Source organism: Rutilus rutilus (assembly GCF_951802725.1).
Source record: "Rutilus rutilus genome assembly, chromosome: 11".
NCBI classification, from domain to species: Eukaryota; Metazoa; Chordata; class Actinopteri; order Cypriniformes; family Leuciscidae; genus Rutilus; species Rutilus rutilus.
The window spans coordinates 30209482-30232379 of NC_140216.1; the positions used below are offsets into that span (position 1 = coordinate 30209482).

General features: G+C 40.5%; 2 protein-coding genes across 2 annotated transcripts; both read left to right on the forward strand.

Moving 5' to 3' along the window:
- The first annotated feature begins 729 nt into the window (after positions 1-729).
- Positions 730-12479, forward strand: znf865 (zinc finger protein 865). Its single transcript, XM_084423755.1, has 3 exons — positions 730-1108; positions 1417-1526; positions 5914-12479. Exon 3 carries the CDS (start codon positions 6698-6700, stop codon positions 11216-11218), a length of 4521 nt encoding a protein of 1506 aa, XP_084279881.1. The 5' UTR covers positions 730-1108; positions 1417-1526; positions 5914-6697; the 3' UTR covers positions 11219-12479.
- A 2842-nt stretch (positions 12480-15321) lies between these two features.
- Positions 15322-22381, forward strand: dbpa (D site albumin promoter binding protein a). The gene is made up of 4 exons (XM_084424061.1): positions 15322-16254; positions 17541-17972; positions 20008-20252; positions 21707-22381. The coding sequence occupies exons 1-4, from the start codon at positions 16056-16058 to the stop codon at positions 21920-21922; spliced, it is 1092 nt and encodes a 363-aa protein (XP_084280187.1). The 5' UTR covers positions 15322-16055; the 3' UTR covers positions 21923-22381.
- The last annotated feature ends 517 nt before the right edge of the window (positions 22382-22898 follow it).

Here is a 22898-nt window from a genome sequence, read left to right on the forward strand (position 1 = left end):
ACGTTTCAGGTTCTTAAATGGTTCCTAAGGGAGACGGACGAGCCATCACCGGCATTCGCCATTTTGAGGGGCAGGGTGGGCGAGGACCTTATGTTCTGGTAGGGTGGCGGGGGGGGGGGAGAGACGGCGGCGGCATGTTGGTAAAATGGCTTCAGAGAGGTGCTGTGCACTGCAATCCTTTCCAAAATATATGTGCAGTCTAAAATGCTGCGCGCGCTCTCTCTCGTGCTCTCACAAGGTGAAATAATTGTTCTAATTACTTTGGCTCGCATATGTGTGGAACAGCTGTTCTGACTGGCTATTTAGTATCAGTCAGTGCGCAGCGCGAGAGAGAGATGAAATGTGATGTTTTTAAGTCTCGCGCGGCAGCTCGTGAAGTGTGTGCTTTGACAATGTGTTACTACGTCACAGAAGTAACATATTTAGGACGCGCCATTTGTTGTTGTTGTTTTTTTTTTTTTTGGCGCTGTTTTCCTTAACCGTTAATAACATTACGAGACTACGAATGCCGAAAAGTACACAATTCAGTGTGTTTTGTTAAACTTACACGCCATTACTCTGTCATCCTACCTCAAATGCATGATAGAATGAACCCGTGAATGAAAAAAAAAGCTTTCTTTGACCCCACTTCATTACACGCTGGTTCAATGTACTAAGCAGGATAATGTCGGACGTTTTAACATGTAACACCACCCGGAACTTATATCACTGCCCGGAAACGACCACTGTGAGGCGAACAGAAGTACCCGAAGGAAGACGGGGGCACTAAAAATTGACACGGGGCGGAAAATATTTGGCCGACCATAATCCGCAAAAATTTAAGCGGAAAACGGACGGGAAGAGCAGTTTCGGTCGAAATTCTACGATGAGAATGATATCGCGTGAGGTTGAACGTTAGCGAGCGCAGCCAGCGGAAATTGGGGTTTGTTTAACGGATCGAAAGCGATGGAGAGGCCTGCGAGAGTGTTTTTCCACGGGATGGGGAAAAATGACCTGCTAACCTGAAATCGGATACCGCCTTTGTGCACATCTACGCTTTCGGCGCCCTTTTTAGCATTATTATTTTCACGCTTTGCTCTTCAAGAGGACTTTCTCCGTTCACGAGCAGGTGTGATAACAATGCTTTTGAATGCATTCTGTTGCGATGTAAAAGGGTACGACGTCTTTATTTAGCTAGCTAAGAGGCTAGCAGAGTGAAGTGGGCTTATAGCCTGAATTCATATGACGGGTTGTCTGCACTCACAGTCACTTTCTTGTTTATGTTTCTGTTTTTCTGTCATGTAGTTGGCCCCTACGCAACGAGTAGCATACGTATATTTATGCTAAATCCGTGCATGATAATGCCAAATTGTTTGTCAATTTAACAAGTCTGGTTTTGCTCTAATTTTTATTTTGAAACTTTTTGGTCTGCCATAGAGGGATGTGACTGAAAAGGGGAATTCGGCTCTCCCCCTCTCCCTCATCCCCTTCACATTCAACACAACCATCCCGGATCAGCGCTTTTCTTTCAACCTGCAGAGGCTTTGGTATGTTTGATTTCAATTCTACACTGGAGTTTAATTGTATCTGCATGCAGATTTTGTTAGTGATGTTGACATGGTGTCGTCATTTGATTTTCTTTGCTGAGCTCAGGTTTTCATGTTTCACTCTCAGTGTATCCGAGTATTGTTTTCTCCCCATGCGTTCTCGTGTTTAGAGTTATCTGGCGCTTTTTGTTTACATCAGTGTTTTAGTTGCATCTTATTTACTTGTGACAGGTGTAAGGACTTGATTTTGACAGATTTAAGGATTTAATTTGTGCAGATATCAGAATTTGATTGTAAAGGCCCAGTTTGTATCGGATTGTGTCGATGAATGTTTTGACTGGTGTGGTTATTATACTTTAATATTTACGGTAACGCTTTACAATAAGATTTAATTTGTTAACTAGTCTAGTTACCATGAACTAAGAATTCATTCTTAGTTCATGTTAATTCATGAACAACATTGTTAATTTCAACATTTACTAATACATAATTAAAATCAAAAGCTTTGTTAACATTAACAAAGATTAATAAATACTGTAACAAATGTTCTGCTCATTGTTAGTTAATACAATAACTAATGTTAACAAATTAGACCTTATTGTAAAGTGTTACCGTATTTATTTGTCTAGCTGTTAAAAAAAACTATATTCAAGGTGAATGTAGACAAATTCTGTCACTTTTGTCAGCAATTAATTTGTTTGTTTATTGAAAACTTGCTGTACAATTGTGAATTTGGGTGATTTTTGAGTACATGAGTAAAACAACCAGTGGTCAGATAGTTTCAGCTCAGTTTTGACATGGCCTATAAGGACTTGATTTTGATAGATATTAAAATGATTGGAGTGTGTGAATGTGAACAGTCTGTTTACTTTTTTGCATGGTTCTTAATTCGGTTAAGTAATGAATAATAGTTAAATAAACAATAATTTAAAGTTGCTTAGAATAATTTTTGCTTTTGTCATAAAGCTTGCATATTTGACAACATGATGCACAGTTCATCGCAGGCCTAAAAGGACCTGATATCCTTCTGTTTTTAAACTAGTAACATGTAAATTGACTTTAATAGCCCTTAGACGTCAAGCATTATGGTTTGATTAAATCGGTCAGTATTACTATTAGGGCTGGAACCAACGATTATTACCTTTTTTTTCTATCGATTATTTTTTCGATTAATCCAATAATCTAACAATAATTTTTCCCTCATGTTAATCCATCCATTTTGTTAATAGTTCATTAATCCTTTGGTTAATTTACCAATAAATAATAACCGCAACTAATCTACAGTGCAATGCATAAGTGAATACACCCATGCTAAAGTTGACTAAAAAGAGGAATAAAAAATCATATTTTGGAAATTGAACTTAATGCCTTAATTAAAAAAATTAGGAAAAATCCAACCTTTAAGGACACCAATTTTCTTTGTGAATGAATAATGTATCGTAAATAAATAAATGTTCTTCCTTAAAATACATGGTGCATAAGTGAGTACACCCCTATGTTAAATTCCCATAGAGGCAGGCAGATTTTTATTTTTAAGTATTTAAAAAAAAAAAAATTTAGGATACTATGCATCCTGATAAAGTTCCCTTGGCCTTTGGAATTAAAATAGCCCCACATCATCACATAGCCTTCACCATACCTAGAGATTGGCATGGGGTACTTTCCATAAGATCATCTCTCAATGCAAATCAAACTAGCTTTTAGGCTAACTGAAATAAAACCATGCCAATCTCTAGGTATGGTGAAGGCTATGTGATGATGTGGGGCTATTTTAATTCCAGAGGCCAAGGGAACTTTATCAGGATGCATAGTATCCTAAAAATTTTTTTTTTAAAATACTTAAAAATAAAAATCTGCCTGCCTCTATGGGAATTTAACATAGGGGTGTACTCACTTATGCACCATGTATTTTAAGGAAGAACATTTATTTATTTACGATACATTATTCATTCACAAAGAAAATTGGTGTCCTTAAAGGTTGGATTTTTCCTAATTTTTTAAATTAAGGCATTAAGTTCAATTTCCAAAATATGATTTTTTATTCCTCTTTTTAGTCAACTTTAGCATGGGTGTATTCACTTATGCATTGCACTGTATATATGAAGTTTTACCTAATGATATTATTTATCACAAAAGATAAGGTTGATGCAATCTAGGCTTAATTAGGAAAGTTGTTTATAGGGCCCTATGAAATCCTTTTTTTTTCTTTTTTGGACTCAATTTTAATGGTTAAATTATAAACCCAAAGCAAAAAAATATATACATTTTTTAACGCCCTATGAAATACATTTTATTTGATCTCAAATTCCATTTTTTTTTACATTTTTTTTATACCAAACTCTGTTTTTTTCCATTTGAATTTTTATGGATTCCATTGTAATGGTTTAACATTCTAATAAACAGGCATGTTTATTTTAATCCATTGAATTCATAAAAACTTAATTTATTTTCTTTTTGTTTTTTTGTTTTTTTTTACATAATAGGGCCCTATGAAATATTATCAAAGGAAAATTAAACCTATTAAAAATTTTGGCAAACAAAGTGCTGCACAATAGAGGCTTACTGTTAAAATGAAAACTTAAAAAAAATGTATTATTCCTTATAGTTTAAATAATAATTAATTATTACTACTACATTACGACATTAGACATTCTACTGTACAGTAGTAATATTTTTTACTCTATCTGTTTACATTAAAAAAAAATTTCTACTTAAAAACTATATCGTTATTTTACTAACCCAGCTAATTACTCATCCGGGCTTTCCAATAGGTTGCACGTAAGAAAAAGAAAAAAAAAGTAGCACGATTCTTTCTGCAGGTCGGGCTGCAGCAGAGAAGCTGCAAAGAACCGCTTTGCAAGATTCGGCAAAAATTCCGTGATGGGCCCACGGTAGAATTCCGTGAAATGAACATGGCCCCTTAAGTTAAGGAAAAGGTCGTGGGTGGGCTTACGTTTCCATGACACGTGGGACAACAACAGGACGGTTGGGTTTAGGAAAAGAAGAACGGGACGGTTGGGTTTATAATAGAACAACGGGACGGTTGGGTTTAGGAAAAAAGGAACGGGGTGGTTGGGTTTAGGAAAAAAGGAACGGGGCGGTTGGGTTTAGGAAAAGAAGAACGGGACGGTTGGGTTTATAATAGAACAACGGGACGGTTGGGTTTAGGAAAAAAAGAACAGGACTGTTGGGGGCGTGGCATCACGATGGTGGCTCTCCATCGTCCATCGGCACAACCCTAGTACAAAGAGTTCACAACATTCTTTTACAGTAGTGTTTTCGTTGTTATTTTATGTAGCCTAGCCTATGTGACAGACTTAAGCTGCACATGTTGCTCTTAACTGTATTTTCCTTTTAAAGTGATTCCAATCATAATTCAAGCAAATCAGAATCATCATGGCGAACAGAGAACATCTGAATTGTCTGAGCTGAAGGAAATAATCCATTATTTATCAGCTTTAATATATCAGCCAAATTTTATAATCGGGTCGATAACATCATAAAATGAACATGTATCTACCGATACTCTGGCAAATATATCGCGCATCCCTACTTTTTGGAAGTGATCTTGATGACGAGAGGTCTTCTAGTTTACCTGAAATGACCCTATTTGATCATTTGTTTATTTATTCAAATAAAATCAGGTAAATTGGGCAATTTTTTTGACAGCCATTTCAATGTTAAAAGTGTCTAAAGTTACCTGACATGACCCTATTTATTTATTAGCTTGCAAAAGTGTGAAATTTGTGCTTTCTGTTTACTTTGATATAAGGATTTAAAATTGACACTCAAGTGTACCTGTCTGGATTGGAATGTGTGAATGAATTGTAGACAGTTTATATTATGAAGGACCCTTTTTTTTTTCTTTTCTTTTTTGCTTGGTTCTTCAGTTATGGTGTGTGTGCTATACATGAATTGTTTTAATGTATAAATGTCATAAAGCTATTGGGCAACATGACCCTCTTTTTTTTCTCAGGCCTAGATATAATTAATTGCCTCATAGGCCTATTTAAGAAATTAGCATAGTCCTTAGAAGTCAGGTGTTTATGGTTGGTTAAGTAATCTGTCAATGTTTTTTATCACAATATCCCAGCTTCAGAAGTTGATACCAATGCCAGTGGAATATCATGATACTCAATACCAATTTCAGTACTGCAGGAAAATCCTTTATGCAAGTAATTATTAAAGTTTAATATTACTGTACAAAAGTACCAAAGTAAAAATATTCGTTTTGTGGATTGGTTAAAAGTTATGCTGTGCCTTAGCTTTGTGAGTCATTGTCAATCATGTCTTGATTGTACCATCTTTTGTTTTGAAATATACTTCCTTTGATTGAAAGCCTTCTTACTATTTTTGATCTCTCTCTCTCTCTCTATCTTTTTTTAAGGACTGACAGGGTGCCCACAGAAGAGAGGAGAAGAACTTGGTCATACCACTGTGCTGTGTTTGTGGTCTTCCAGCTGAGGTGTTAAAGACAAAGGTTGAATAGACTCCGTGGACTATCTAACCTTTCACCTTTTAACTCCAGACTTGAACGATTGAAAAAGTTGCTCACCACAATTTTCTCTTTAAATGAGGACATTTCTGAGAAGTCACAAAGTGGAACCATTTTATTCAGAACTTGTCAAAGGAATACACAAATAGCAAGGCACGCAGACATTCCCTCATCGCTTCAGTTTTAAATGGCTTTCAACACTAAAGGATTTGCTTTTTAGTGATAAACACATTTTGTAAAAACATATTTCATATGGTAGTATTAGACATGTTTTTACTGTTTTAACTGTAGATATAGTCATTTTGGAAGACCAACGCAGACCTGTGTTTATTGCATGATATTGTAAACCAACTTTTTTCTTATTTATAGATTATTATTTAATCCAAGACTTCCAGACTTTTCTCACATGTAGTGGCCCATTACTATAGTCAAAACTCTGTTTGTTTGGGATGGACAGTCACAACATCAGACAAATTACTCCCACACAGACATTGCTTTCTAAAAACTGGAGCTGCTAGCAGATTACTTTAAAGCTTTATATTGATTATTAGTGGCCCTAGTGCCAGATTTTTTTTTCTGCACATCTTTTAGGTAAGATTACGTTGTCCACTTTGCCGCAGTACCAGGTGAACAGGGATTAAAAATCCTAAAAACGCCCCTCAACAGTGAGAGGGAGATGTTTCAGTTTGGAAAGTACCCTATGGACATTTTAGAAATGCTTAGTGGACACCAGGCACACCAGTTCAAAGGACTGGGGCTGGAAAGACAACTGCAGCACCAACAACAAGTCCAACTTCAGCACCAGCAGCAGCTTCAACAGCAGCAGCAACAACAAAGTGAGGCATCTGGTGGCCTCCTGTCTGGGCTTGGACTTGGTTCCCTTCAAGGATCTAGAAGTAATGCATTTGCAGATTCTTCATCCTTATTTGCCAAAATGAGTGCACCCCCTCCACCTCTTCCACAACAAACTCAGTCCTCATCGTCACAAAGCACACGTAAATCAAGCAAGATGAGCAGCAGCAGTGGGAGTGGCAGTTCTGCCTCTGGCTATCCACAATTTCTGCGCACATTTCACCCTGCTGAGGCTGCACTAGCCCAGGAGCAGCTTCACTCAGGAATGGGGCGTTTCGATTTTGCTGGAGGAAGTACTGGAGGAGTTGTAACATCTGCGCCACCACCACCACCCTTGCACCCTGGTCTCTCTGTTCCTCAGCCATCTCCTGGACCATCCTCGTCGTCCCCCTCCCCTTCGAGTTCAACCACCACTTCTAATAATCCCCCCAGCAGTAGCAGCTCAGTGGCTGGATTAGTCGGAGCCCAGTCTGATGCAAGAAGTTTACACCAGCAGTTCAGTTGCATGCTCGCTGCAAACCAATACCTGTTTTCTGGAGTGCCCACAAATGCCAGTTTGGAACAGTTTCTAGTTCAGCAGGGTCCCCATAATCATCTTGGTCTTTCAGATTCAAATACAGGTCTTGCTCCTCCTCCAGCCCTTCATCCTTCCCACACCCATGGCCATCCAACTCCCCAGCCCCAACAACAGCAGCAGCAGCTGCCACCTCATGCGTTGTCCCACCCTCACAGCCATGCCCATCCACACCACCCTCTACACCCTGCCCCCCAACCATCACCACTTGGTGGTTTTGATTTCCAAGGTATTCCTGTTCTTTCGTCTAATCAACTGGCTTCCCTAATGCAACAAGAGGCAGGCCTGCCTTTGCCACTCCCACTCCATCTCTCCATACCAAAAGATGATGGCAAAGGAGATAGTGGATCTGGGGCTGGAGGAAGTGGAGGTAGTGGCAGCAGGAGAAAGAAAGCCATGGCTGGCTACCTGCCCCAGAGGAAGGCAGAAGGTAACAGTACCAGCAGTACAAGCAGTGCTAACTGTCATGGCAGCTCTGGGGCACATGGTCATGATGGGTCCTCTGGTCTTGTGGGAGGAGGTGGAGGGGTTGGAATGAGGGGTCTTGGTGGTGACCCCTCCTCCATCCTCTCCTCGTCAACACCATCCTCCTCTTCTTCAACTGTCTCCTCCTCTTCTTCCTCTGCCCCATCTTCAAACTCTGCTTCTGTGCTGGTATCAAATATCTCTCAAAACCCCAAGCCTGAAAACCAGCAATCAATGACTCCCAATATCACACAGCCTGAGCAAGAACCTCTCTTTCATTGTGGAGAGTGCGGCAAGTCTTTTAGCCACCTCCCAAGCCTTCGTCGACACATACGCTGCCATGAAGAAGACGGCAGTCGTCCCAACAGCAGCACAAACACAAACCCAAGTCATCAGCATCAGTCAGATCTCCCCCACTCAACACAAGATGGAATTTCTCAAAATGCTCACCACCAGCATGAAAATCCAGACCCCATGTCTTCCACTTGCCCAAGTCCAGATAAGTCATACTGTTGCAATGAATGTGGAAAGGGGTTCAAGAAGAGAGGACACCTGCTTCAGCATGGCATTATCCATTCTGGAGCTCGTCCATATGCCTGCTCTGTTTGTGAGCGTTCGTTCAACCGCAGAGAGTCTCTCACTCGACATGAGAAAATTCACGAAGACAAGCCCTACCGCTGCCCTGCTTGTGGCCGCTGCTTTAGAGAGAGCACTTCTTTGCTTAACCATGCTGCATCAGGTGATTGTGGCAAGCCAGGGAGGAGGTCTAGAAGCAGTGATGGTAGCTCAATAAGTTCAGTAGAGGGCAAAGTTGAAAGTGATTTTTCAGGTGGGCAAATGACTGACACAAAAGAATTAGTATTTTGCAAGAATGAGGATAGCACAGCAGGGATGTCTTGTGACAGTATGTATTCACAGGGAAGAAGTGCTAATCAAAATCCTGTGGGCAAAACTGAAGAAAAGTATAACCCTGAGTATTCAAGAGATCCTTACCAAACGTCATACAGGGTTGATGACTACCGTCGTCAACAGGGCAACCCATCATCCTACTCTGGAGACTCCTGTAGCAACAGCATGTCAAGTCCGGCGCTCAGAAAAGCTCCTTTAGCCCCAACACTTCATCCACACCCTCAAAATCAGCAGCACCATCACCAACAGCAATCTCATCTTCCTCTCTCCTCTCTTTTGGATGACTCTGAAGATGAAGTCACCAGTAGTGCCATGTCTGCCATTGCTGCAGCTGCTGCCGCCTCTGTCTTGCCTGCTGAAATGAATAGTACTGGGGGACGAGAGGAACGGAGAGACATTATTGGAGGTCTGTTAGGAGGGCTTGGCTTCGGGTCTATGGGTGCCTCTTCGTCTACATCTACAGGAAATGGTGGGAATGAAGAATGCCTGAGTGGTTCAATGATACCTTTATCTCACCCCACCCAACAGCAGCCTAATTCACAGAATGCCAACAATCCTAATGCCAAACCCAAGCGGCCACGGAAGCCCAGACAGAAAAGAGAGCCGAGACCTGGTGGGGCTCCAGGAGAAGGAGTAAAACGTCGGAGGAGCAATCAGAGTGGTGCTGCTGGAGATGGTTCTGAAAGGCCTTATTTATGCACTGTTTGTGGACGGGGCTTTAGTAGACGTGAGACCTTACGTCGGCACGAACGTGTGCATACAGGGGAAAAGCCATTTCATTGTGACATCTGTGGTAAAGACTTCCGAGAGCCGTTTCATCTTACCAAACATCAGACTGTTCACTCGGGGGAGAAGAACTACAAATGTACCCTTTGTGGAAAAGATTTTGGATATGCACAGAGTCTGAAAAGGCATGAAAAACTGCATCTACGGGGAGATTTCAAGCCAAGGCGGAGTAAAACCAAATCTGCTGCAAATCAAGGGGGACCCGCTAATCAAGATCAATCTGATCAAACTAATCAAACCAACCCTGGCGCTTATTACTCCTATTCTCAGGATAAAGTTCAAGGATCTAATGCTAACACAAGCAACCAACCCCCTCCTAAGTTATATACATGTGAGATTTGCTGGAAATCCTTCCGCCATCACTTCCACCTAACTGCCCATCACCAAGCCATTCATGAACATGGTGGGGAGAAACTGTTTTCATGTGAAGTGTGCGGTAAGGCGTTTTCTTACTCCAACAGCCTGACCAGACATAGATTATCTCAACACGGTTTGACTCGTACTGGGCCAACAACACAACCAACAGGAAGTGAATCTATTGGAACTGCCCCATCTGTCTCTGAGAGTGAGGCTGCAACCAATGCACTCCTTCATATAACACCTGAAAGTGGAAGTCATGGAGTACAACAGCCCCATTCAACCATCGCTCACACACAGCATCCTCAGCCTGCTGGTTATTCTCCTCTCTTTTACACTCCAGAGTCAGGACATCACAGTTCAAATGTCAATTCACACCCCCAACATCTGCACTACTCAAACCCCTCTATGGGTCCCCTCCAGCTTCAACAGCCAATCAGCGGGAAACAGCTAATTTATTCAGGGGTACCAGGTAACACCCTTCATTCCACTCCACCTCATATCCACATTTCGCCACCCCAGCACTCTCATCACCACCAGCAACAGCAGCACCCTTTTTCAATGCAGTCTCAGCATCTACAGCAAAGCCCTCAGGCCCAGGGAGATGCCACACAAAGGAAGAAAAAAAAAAGAAAGAAAAAATATAAACTGGCTAGTAGCATGCAGTTGATGACTGGATTCAGTGCTTACGAAATTGCTAGGAAGCGTATGTATTTAAAACGAAAGAAGTGCAGGCTTCAGCAGCAGCTAAAGCGAAAGAAGTGGATAGCTCAGCTGAAATGGGCCAAGTTTACTGGAGCTGGGCTTGGTTTAAATGTAGGTGGAAGCACATGGCGTGCAGGGCGGTTAAGGTTTAGAGGCCTTCGGTCTCTCATCGTCCCCTTAAAGTCATATTCTTGCCCTGTCTGTCCCTTTACCACTTTTTCAAGCCGCATAATTCTTTCAGTGCACCGTGTAACCAGGCATCCACCAAGAAAACATGGCCGTCAGACTCGCCTGCGCTGCATAGTCTGTGATAAACGTTCTCGAAGGCTACTGACAGCTCTCCGTCATCGGGCCCACCACCTCTCTCAAGGGGCGTTCTCTTGCTCTCGATGTCCCTCTAGATTCTGGAACGGAACCCTCCTGCAGCGCCACAAATTTGCTTGTCGGCGTGTCAGTAGAGGAATCAGAATGTCAATAAAGGGGACTAATGTTCAGAAGACAGAGGACCAGATTGAAAGATCAACAGTTGTGACAGGGTACAGGCACTAAGTAAACTGACATCTAAAAAAGTACAGGGATAACATGGAAATAGGCATAGAGGATTTTTATGGAAATTGCCACACATTCAACTCCTTAAACGTGGTCAGACTATAACCAAGGGAGTGCCTCTTAAAAATAAAAGACTCAGTTGATGTGAAAACAAGCCTGTACCTAAAGAACCATCCATTATAGACATGGATCTCTAACACGGTTTCTCCAAAGGGGAAGAATATTCTAGATTATGGAACTGTTTTTGGTAGCACCTTTGTTGTAATGGTAGCATCTCTATCCTCTAAAAATGCATTCATTATGTATTTTCGTAACTTTATTTGTGCTGCAATGATGGATGCATACCAGTGAAAGTGAACTAATTTGAACAGTAACAATCTATTCTTTAAACTAGTTTCCCCCCAGTACTCAGAGCTTAACGGTATAGCCCTTGTTTACGCTCAAATATACGTAGCTTTTTTGTTCATTGTGGTGTTGCGTTTTGTTTTCCCCCTTTTGCTGTCTTCATGTTAAAATGCAAATGTTCGATCTGGAACTGAAAGTTACTGGTTTTGGGAAGAGGATCAAGTACATAATGTGTGTATTCCCTATGAACAACCTCAATTATGACACTCCAGGTTGAATTCAACAGTGTCTCAAAGAGGACTCTGCGGTGAAACTGTTAAAATGTGCAAAATATTCTACAGAGTCGATGAGAAGGGGACAGAATGGTGTTGCTAATGCCATGTTCCTGTGTTTAATGTCATCTGTTTTCTTTTTTTTTTTCTTTTTTTTTAAGAAATATGTAAAGAAACCTTTGCAGGTGTTTCTATGGCAAGTGTTAATGTCTTTGGTTGCGAGATTGGCTAGCGGGTGAGAGGAATAGCCAATCTGTACTGTACAATGCGTATTATATTTTATTATGTAACAGTTTTTCTTTTTTATTATTCAAAGTATATGTTTTTTTTTTAAATCATTTTTACTATTTTAGGGGTGGGTGGGTATGTGGCAGGGCCTGTCATTGTAAGATGTGGGGAATATATGTGTCGGTGTGATTTTTGTTCCCTGCCCCTTTGATCTGTTTAACCCAAACCACAGTTTAGCCCAGCTTTCCCAACACTATTGTATTCATTCTCAATACTTTTACTTAGCTCTACTGTCCCAATGTTTTCCTCTCAGTAAACTAAAATACAAAATATAAATACTAAACAACTGTTTTCTTTTTCTGAGTCAACAGTAATGTTGAGTTTCTCAGAAAGCAAATAAAAAGATAGGAAATGTACAGTTTTTTTGTTTGAGTATGTTGTATTTTCTTTTGAATGTTTATTAGAAGCAGAGCTCTTCCTCTTCATGGTGGTGAGCAGATTGGATTAATTGGTTATTTATGGCATGTAGGTTAAATGATTTATAAACATCAAATTAAAGGATACGACCAGGTGTTACGCATCTGGTGCCATGGTGCCGTGTTCAGCGGGATGGTGCTGTTTACAGCTCACATGTGTTGACACATGCCCTATGCAGTGCCACACACTATTAGAGTTGTGGGGAAGAATGCCTTTAAGGGTACTTTGGTTTGGTGTGTCAGAGGAACACAACCGTCTGTTCACTTAGTTTTTCTCTCAGTGTCTCCAAGCAAAAGTTTAATGAGTTCAATACAGGACATCATCTCACATGGCTTAATTGAAAATAACGTGAAACTGCAAGTTGCAAATCATGTCCTCTAGGTGGCAGTAATGTTCTCTGTGTAGCTGTGTTCTCAGAAATCAAATCAACTTGATTGGCCTTGCAAGGCTTGTACAGTGCAGACTGTCCAACACATCATGCACAATACCAGTGATTGTTTTTTTTGTTCCTGTCAGGACCATGCGTATTGTGTTCAATTGTTTCAATTTATGTTACATTGTACGTACTTTGTAAGTATAAGGAATTTTCAGATTTAAATTTACTGTAACAGTCTTTGTATTCTCATGTTTTAAAAACTTTTCTCCTTTACAACCTGGTTGAAAGTGAAAATCCATATACAGTTTTCATACAGAAACCCTGGATTTATCTGAAATTTCAGGCAAAGCTGTGATTTACTGCCCTGGAAAAAAGAATATATATATATATATATTTAAAAGGTTTTTTTTTTTTTTTTTTTTTTTTTTGCTCTGCTCAGTATTTTATCATTTAGGTATTGGTCCTTGTGAACGCTTGTATGAAGTAAAACTTCCTTGTAAGCCAGCGTTAAACATAAGTCTATATGCTGCAGTTCACGTTTGAGCAGTAAGTATATTCACGTTTGAGCAGTAAGTATATTCATTTAAATCACTTAATTTAAAAATTGGTACCTGCCATATAAATAGAATTCCACCCCAATACAAACATTTTTTTTAACTAATTTTATAACATTTTCAGTGTGATAACTGAATAAGGACCTTTTAAAATTCACTCATGAGGAGTAATTTCTAGCCAGTGACACTTTGAGCTGAGCATAACTAGGAAAAAGTTATGTACACTACAGAAATTGCCAAGCTTTTTAAACGTTTTTCGGTTGACTTTACCAGGACTAAAACTCACAATTTCAGAATTATCTGATATTTCTGTTTCCCGTGACCATGCAAATCCTGAATAATGAAAGACTTAAAGCCATGGAAATTCACTGGTCAAAAGGTATGTGATCCCTCCATATTTGTCATTTAAGTTACAAGCATGTTTCCTATGCAGTTGAAAAATCGGTAAAATATTTATTCATGAATAAAATTGTTAAATTGTTTCATTTAATATTATTTCTATTGGTTCAAATTGGTTTAATTCATTTACACACAAAAAGTTCTTCACAGTGCATTGCTTCTTCCCCTTCTCTGCATACAGCTTAATAAAGATCAGATGTTTACATTTTATTTCAAACGTATACAATAATAATTTCTCCCTTTAAATGGTGCATAATAACTGTAGACAGAAACTTAAGTCTGTCTATTAGTATGCATAACAATCCCTGTGGATGGAACCTTCTTCGAATTTGTTTTCATTTTTAAACACGCAAAGGCAGATTCCATTTGATCTCTGCTTCTGACAAGAGTTGCCGGCTCTAATCCACAAAGATCTCACCAATTCGTCTTTGCATGTTGTTGTACACTCATCTCACGCGGCACTAGCATGGGGGAAAACTCTGGGAGGAGCGACTGACCTAGTTTTGTCCAATTGGATCTCGCGAAGGGCAGATACTGACCTACTTTAAGCCAATCGCGTGAAGGAGAGGCCGCCGGTAGGTAGCGATCGCGCGTGCCTGAGCCATGTGCTCGCTACGAGGTCTAGTGCTGGCCTTAAGGTACTGTGGAAATACATTTGTGTCGGCCAAACCGATGTGCTCACGTTTTTGGATTATTCTGGCCAATGCAACTAGAAACAAATGAGAGAATGAATGAATCTGACGATGTCTAGAAATAGCAGCGCTACTAAGAGTCATAGTTTTAATTTCGATGGACTACAACTGCAATTCAAATAGTTGCATTCTTATGTGTCCCAAGTTCCAACTTCTTTTGATTTTTCCACATCTGTTCACTTTCGCAGGCACATTCTCACAAGCAATATAGCTTCTGCACTGTTCAATGCAGCCCTCACTTGTTTTTTAAGGGAACTTTTTAAGCGTACAGCTATAAACAACAATGACGTGCCGCTCTTTTTACACATTTTACAAATACGATTCATGAAAAGTTTCGAATACACATTTTCTATTAATAATATGGAAATTCAATTTGAATAAAGTCCTTTAAATGTCATTAAAATGGTGTAATTGACCCGTACATGTTTTATATCGAGCCTTGTCATTTGTCCTTCTGCTTGGATGTGTATAGCCTCCCGTTCAAATTAGTTCGATCTATGAAAATGTAACGGCACAGAAGAGGTTCGTGAAAAACAGGGGTGGTCTGATATTAATATGTAAACCAGGACACGTCCTATTGGCCAGAGCGGCTTGTTTATCATATTATGGGCGTTAAGGCGAGGAGGTGTGTATAATGAATAATGAATAGCCCCGCCCCTCAGAGCCGTTCCCCCGTGAGAGGTGATGTCACGAGCGCTCGCTGCCCGTGTACGTTCCAGCTGACTTTTTGCTACGATACCGAGCGCTCGCTTTACCGAGCGCCCGAAGAAAGAAAGAGAGAGAGAGAGAGAGAGAAAGAGAGAGGTTGCGGAGGTTAGCTACAAAAATAACGAGAAAGAGAGAGAGCAACAAAGAGGGCAGAGGAATAATAACAGCCATCAGTCTTAACCGTCATAGCTCACGTTTAATTGTTTATTATTTAAACCATATTTTTATTTGCACACGGAGTTTTTCCAGCACTCTCGATTCGATTCAGTTCTGGTATTATAGTTTACTCGCAGTTTCCTTCAGACTGTGTGGGATTGAATTTTATCTCTGCCTCCATGGACGCCCGTTTAATCCAACTCATTCGGTTTTTCGGGGAATATTTCTGTCCTGGACGCGAGGAGCACCAGTCCAATGCGATGACATACGTCAACAAATGAGCGGCGATCCCACGGAAGGTTCACTGAACGCGAAACAAACATCACAATATTATTTCAAAGGAGACAGTGCGTTTGAAGAGGATGAAGTAGATCTCCTGCATCTTTCTCACTCGAGCGGACCCTACAGGACGTCAGTTCACTTCAGATTTCTAATGGGAACGCATCGGGACTTTGAATGCGAATTTTAAACGCTTATAAACACGGCGCGAGGCGTTCATTCAACTGCCAAACTCAGCTTTTAGTGCTTTTCTACTTTTGATTGAAACATTTGATTCAGTCAACCAGCCCAACTGTCCAGTGATCTGAAGTTATTAACTGGTTGAACCTGGACGAGGTGTTACACCGAGGAATGTCCAGGCCAATTTCTCAGCTATTGCCACCTGACCTTCCAGCAGGAACCAGTCCACAGCTCGGTCCTGCCAACCCTGCCAACCCTGCAGGCACCACCACCAATGGCCACCTGAATAATTCCATGGCCAGTCTGAAATCCCTTCTTCAGCTGCCTATTAAAGGGGACCAGAGAGGGAAAGACTGCTGTGCGATGAAAGGTGACTCTCTCACTATCTCATCCACTAATCCACTATTGCTTTTACAGTGCTTGTCTCTTAAATTGCGTCTTTGTTAACATAATATGTCACCCACAATATCGTTTTTGTTTAGAAAGAATTTTGGGGTAGTCGAATTACAAATAGAGAGCGGCAATATAACTTTTGTTGCCTCCAAAGCTCCGGACTGATCTACCTCAGTTCTGTGCAACCAGGAAACATCTTCTATTATTCATTCAGTCTGGCCGTTTCCTCAGCTGGATGAATAAATCGTTGACAAATGATGTGAATTGACGGGTTCACTACAAATTAAAGAAATTAGGGGCCTCTCCCCTCTCTTAAAGGGATATCCGAAGCTCACTGCCATTAAAGGGATGCCATCCTAAAATTCATTGAGACGTTGTCTTATACGGAAGTACACATTACTATTTGTTCAAATTGCGCCCTCTTGTGGATAATCTATGCCACATCAGCGATATGAGGTTAAAAGTAATCAGGAAGAGGAGGAGGAATACTGTGACAACACTTTTAATAAATGGTTAACGTTGTCTTGTTAAAATGCATTTGTTTTTTCTCTAAATATGAGTTTGATATTGGTAAATATTGCAGTGTGATGATGCTTCCACTGCTGTGCTTTGTTTGGCACTGTTGAAAACTCCCACTCCCCACCGATATCCTTTTTTCCCCCCTCTTTCCATTTATTACGGTTTCCTTCTCGAACATTCCTCCACTTCCCATTTGTCAGGACACTGTATTGTAGAGTAAAACACAGCTTTTCCCCTGCTATCACTATGCAGCACATATTCCCCCCCAGCTCCATCTTCAAAAGCCCCAGTGTTGGAGATGACAGCTCAGCTCTCTGCTTCCCTCTGAAGCACTCATGCAGCATTCTCATTTGCCAGCCAGAACTACCCCCCCCCCCCCCCCCCATTACAAATAAAAGATAATTCAACATTTTAATAAATATTATGGTAATGATTCATTTAAAAATCTCTAATTCCTGCTGACAACTGAATTGGTACTCATATATCAGCCATTCCTAGAAATTTGTATTAATTTTCATAAATTCTGCATTTATTATTATCTATGCTATGGTAAATTAGAGGGTGTGTGTGTGTGTGTGTGTGTGTGTGTGACTATAGCCAGATTTTTTATTTTATTTTTTGAGAATGGACATTCACATTGCTGTTGCAATCTTGCAATTTAACTTTCCATGAAATATTTGCTCATTTATGTATGATTAAATAAATAAAAACTCGACAGATTATTGTTCTTTTTGCCACTCTCAGATAAAGACAAACCTCTGGACTCTGAAGAGGATTCGTTGGGTCCAGCTGGGGGCATGAACGGTGGGAACGGCACCCTGCGTTCCACTAACCAGTCTGCCTTCCTCGGACCATTGCTGTGGGAGCGTACGTTGCCGTGCGACGGCGGCCTGTTCCAGCTACAGTACATGGACCTGGAGGAGTTCTTGACGGAGAACGGGATGGGGTGCATGCCGTCGGGAAACACCTGCAGTACGGCCGCTCAGGTCCCTTCTCAGAGCACACAGTCGGCCGTACCCAGTCAGAGCTCCCAGTGCCCACCTTCATCATCTCCACCCTGTTCTTCCTCCGCCTCCTCCATTTCTTCCCTCTCTTCATCGTCTTCATCATCCTCTTTACTGGGTCTGGACGTGCCGCAGGGCCCTGGACTGCTGGGAGGTCCGGAGTGTCTACATGGTAAGAACCTTCATGAGTTTTTCATTGGGTTTTGTGTGGAATCATAATGGCTAACACAGCTTGCTTAATGTTTAGTTTGCTAAACTGACTTAAATAGTTATGTGACCATATTGCATTTTTTTAGTGTGTGTCTTTATGATAACCAGTTATTTTGTCTCCTCCACTTTTTTTTTGTGTGTTCATTGGTGTGAACAAGAGCAAGACAGTCTCAGCGATTCATGTAGACTGCAGTGATGCATGATGGGATGTCTGAAACTGTTGGCCTCAGATGCCAAGGGCAATGCAGGCTTTGAAGCTTTAAGGGCACAGCTGTGTGTGTGTGTGTGTGTATGTGTGTACTAGTGCATGTAGAGTGGAAATGTTTCTTTACAGCATAATCATCAGAGCAGATAATAACCTCATGCAATATTTGGGGAAGCACCAAATTTAGCTTGACCAAGCAAAAGAAATCATTCCTAACTAGCAATGTACTGCATTAGTGACTGCACACAGTACTACTTATAAGCGCAACGACAGTGTTAAATTAGTGTGCAATATTCTGCACTGTATTAACTAAAATATCCATTTGAATTTTCAAAATGCTGCACAGAAAGAGAGAGAGGAAAGACCGCTGGAGATGGTGGGTGCATTTCTATTGCATGCTTTTAAATCTCTCTCTCTCTCTCTCTCTATTTCTCTCTGACTCCCCCTCCCTCCCGCTCCCTCACACGTTGAGGCCATGTGCAGTCGACTTGTCACGTGCCGATGCAGAAAGCAATGGAGAGAGAGACTGAGGGGAAAGATCGGATAGGGAAGAAGGAGGGACGAGAGAAATAGAAAGAGAAAGCTAAAACGATAGATATACGTTTTAAGAGATATGTATGCATATGCAAATGCCGTTTGGATGTCTCAAACAGATCAAAGTTGTGTGTATGGATATGTGTGGCTAGATTGATATAGATTGATTGATTGATTGCCTTTGTATGGCAATATAAACATTGAATGTCATTGTGTGTTTGTATAGCTTGTACTATGTGAATTGTGCACACAGCTGTGTCTCTTGTTTATGTCTCCTCCCTCGTAGAAAGGAAGAGGCCCAAAGGACAGCTGGTCTTATGCATGTCCATGGGAAAAAACACTTCTTTCCCCTCTTGCTAGATTTTAGATAGACGAGGATTAGTACAGGAACTGGACAGTACGTCGTCGGTTTGGTGGGAGGGGAGCTGGCTTTATGTAACATTCTTCCTATATCACTTCGTGTTGTTCTTTGTGTGTTGTCTTAATGAATGAAAAACAAATCTTTGGCAGGACTCCTGAGTGCTCAGGGCTTAGAAGCTCATTATTAAATTACAAAGAATTTGATTATGTTTACATGAGCAAATTGGGCTTTCAAGAGCTGTTTTAAGTCTGAAGCTGGATTGTTCTGTTGTTGCAATAAACAGAATGATCTTATTTCAACATTTACATGAGATGATTAAAGGTGCATACAACAGTAAACGTTACATGCACATAATTACCTCTTAATTATACGTGTGTCTCCTAAATACATTATTTCTGTGTAAGAAATCGCCCAGGAACAATTTAAAGCAGCGACTGCCATTACAGCTAATATATCGTAATTAACGTCAGGGCGCTCGCCTTCCAATCGCAGTGTTATCAGCTGCTCTAAAAGCATATTTCAAACTAAAAAGGGGAAGAATATATGGGAAGTAAGCAATGGAAAGTGCTGTCACTGGAAAACGAGGCCGAATGAATTTAAACGATCTCGACCATGAACAAAATGTGAGTTTTATGAGGTTTTTTGGATGTTTATGACATGAATTGAAACTGCAGGTTGCCTTGTCGACCTTGCCTGCCAGCTGCTGAAATTGGGCAAGTGTCCACATTGGCTTTTGGTGCACCCTTGTGGCGAAAACAAGCCACTGCAGCTGGTCAGGGAACATACACATCTATTGTTCATAATCCTCTTTGCCTTTAGCCCAGACGCGTGGTGTTTTCATCTGTCTGGTGACGAGAGAGGCAGTTTTTTCCCTTACGCTTCCCTCTTTCTCAACAGGGGCTCAAACTGTACCACCTGACCCTTCTCCGAGCCCGTCATGCCCACCTCCGCCGGTGGTGCCACCCACCAATGCGGCTGATGTCATGGTGAACTTTGATCCCGACCCCGCTGACCTCGCTCTGTCCAGTGTGCCAGGTCAGCAGGCGTTCGACCCACGCAGGCATCGCTTCACAGAGGAGGAGCTGAAGCCTCAGCCCATGATCAAGAAGGCCCGTAAGATGCTGGTGCCAGATAATCAGAAGGTACTACACTGCATTTCATTTTAGAGATTGTTTTCCAGATTCCAGATTGCTGCTGAAATGAATAATCCATGAAAATTAAATATTAAAAAAATATCTAGTATGTTATACAGTTTTAATTCGCATCATCTTATAAAAATCTCAACTGTATCGTTATTATTCTAATTATGAAATATTAGGATGGATATATAATATGCACCAATATTACAATTCTGGCCAATAATTAAATTAATATGAAGCCAATAATAAATAATAATTGAATGGCAAATAACAGATGAATGGCCGATGCTAAAATTCTGTTCTATTTGTTCTATATAAATAAAAAATAAAACACTAAACATTAAAAGTGAATTTAGGCATCACAACAATAAAATGTACAGTATGAAAAATTTCATTGTGAGGTTTGCTGAAGATTACATTTAACAGTGTTATTAAATTAAAGGAATAGTTCACCCAAAAATGAAAATTATCCGATAATTTACTCGCCCTCATATCATCCTAGGTGTGTATGACATTCTTCTTTCAGCCGAACACAATCGGGGTTATATTAAAAAATATCCTGGCTCTTCCTAGCTTTGTAATGGCATTGAATAGTGCCTGAGTTTTTGAAGCTCCAAAAATGCATCCATCCATCATAAAAGTACTCCAGTGGGTTAATAAATGCCTTCTGAAGAGAAGCGATGGGTTTTTGTAAGAAAAATATCCATATTTAAAACTCTATAAACTGTTAGGGCCGTAATAGTTTATAACTAGTTTATAACTAGTTTATAACCGTTATAATTTAAACTATTAAGGCACGGGCCGTACGCGCGCTCACAAGAGTTCTGGAGTCGTAGCTCCTCTTCTCTTATATTCAAATCCTCCGACATTTTTATTTAAAACTTCTTGTTTTAGACTTCTAATTCGTGACCGCTGTTTGTCTCTATGCTTCTACGTTCATCAATTCTCACCTAAGCTTAGCTACGCCTACGTCAAACGTCGGGTCTCTCTCGTGCGTATGGCCGTTGCCGGAAGTTTTAAATATGGATATTTTTCTTACAAAAACCCATCGCTTCACTTCAGAAGGCCTTTATTAACCCACTGGAGTACTTTTATTAGGAGTTTCAAAAACTCGGGCACTATTCAATGCCATTACAAAGCTGGGAAGAGCCATGATATTTTTTAATATAACTCTGATTGTGTTTGGCTGAAAGAAGAAAGTCAGATACACCTAGGATGGCTTGAGGGTGAGTGAACTTTTCCTTTAATCATTTTTGTAAAGATTAACTTTAAGTGAGGGTTAAATGCTAATCTAAATGTAAAAAATGTGTGTAAATGAGCATGCACAATTAAATATCCAATATTAACTGATAGCGATAATTAAAAAGAAACTGTAAAATTGTTGAAAAACGAATATAATATATCATGAATCATCTGTAATTATGATCTGACCCATTTCCCCCTTTTCACCCTTAAAGGACGACAGGTACTGGAACCGGCGCTACAAGAACAACGAAGCAGCGAAACGTTCTCGCGACGCCCGCCGCCTCAAGGAGAACCAGATTTCAGTTCGAGCGGCATTCCTGGAACGGGAGAACGCTGCCCTTCGACAAGAGGTCGCCGATATGCGAAAAGAGCTGGGCCGCTGTCGCAACATCATCAACAAATACGAGAGCCGCCATGGAGACTTGTGAAAAGGAGAAAGGAAAAAACAGAAGGAGGAGAAAGACAATTACTGCTTTTGAAATAGCGTTTCAAGGGCTGTTCAACTCATCCTGGAATTGCATTTTCTCATAGCGATTGCGTCGAATGAGCACTTCGAGACTGTTCACAAATTTCTTTTCGTACGTGCAGGGATCTGTTGAATTTACTGGGGCGGCGCTTAATTGAATCAAATGCTTGAAAATTGTGGTTCAAAGCTGAACAGCCCCAGCACGAGGGATGCGCACAAGGACTACATGCAAGCACAAGCGTATTTCATAAGCATCAGCTCTTTTCCTAGGATACCACCCCAAACTTTGACTGTGGATGTGGAATCCAATCTCTCTTAAATACTCACGGATCATAAAGGCAGATAATTTATAATGTCATGTAGCCCTTGTGAACATCCTCTTTCTATAAAGGATGATTTTCTCAGAGAGAGAATTATACAGGAGGTGGTAGATATGTCATTTTTTCTATGACGAAGAAACATTGTATATTTTTGAACTGTTAGGGTCAGCTATAATAGACTAGATGAAGAGGCGGAGGCGGGAACGCGGATGGCAGCGAGAGCGAGAAAGATTTTGACATAGGAAAACTGTATATTTTTATACTTGCAGAAGCAGGCAGGCGATGAGATTTTGGAAATAATCTTTTTTGTATATTTTATATATGGGTGGGAGGGTTTGGGGAGCTGGACTGAAAGAGGGCTATATGAAGAAAAAGTCAGGATCGTTATCATTAAATGATATATTTTCAACATCAGGAGCAGCCAAGCAGGTCAGGAAGAACAAGACTTAAGGGACGAATGTCAGTAAGAGTAACGGAAAGAAAAATAGTGAACATGAAAACTGTATAGTTTAATTTTTTTCATCATGGGTTTGTTCAAGCACTTGTTTTGGTATCTTTGATTCCTTTTCTTAAAATTTAATGTGTGTGTTTGTTTTATCCTGAGGTGAGAGAGAGAGA

Coding starts and splice junctions, on each gene's coding strand:
- znf865 (XM_084423755.1), top strand. CDS start 6,698: ATGTTTCAGTTTGGAAAGTACCCTATGGACATTTTAGAAATGCTTAGT.
- dbpa (XM_084424061.1), top strand. CDS start 16,056: ATGTCCAGGCCAATTTCTCAGCTATTGCCACCTGACCTTCCAGCAGGA. Junction 17,973..20,007: donor AGGTCCGGAGTGTCTACATG/GTAAGAACCTTC, acceptor CTTTCTCAACAG/GGGCTCAAACTGTACCACCT. Junction 20,253..21,706: donor TGGTGCCAGATAATCAGAAG/GTACTACACTGC, acceptor TCACCCTTAAAG/GACGACAGGTACTGGAACCG.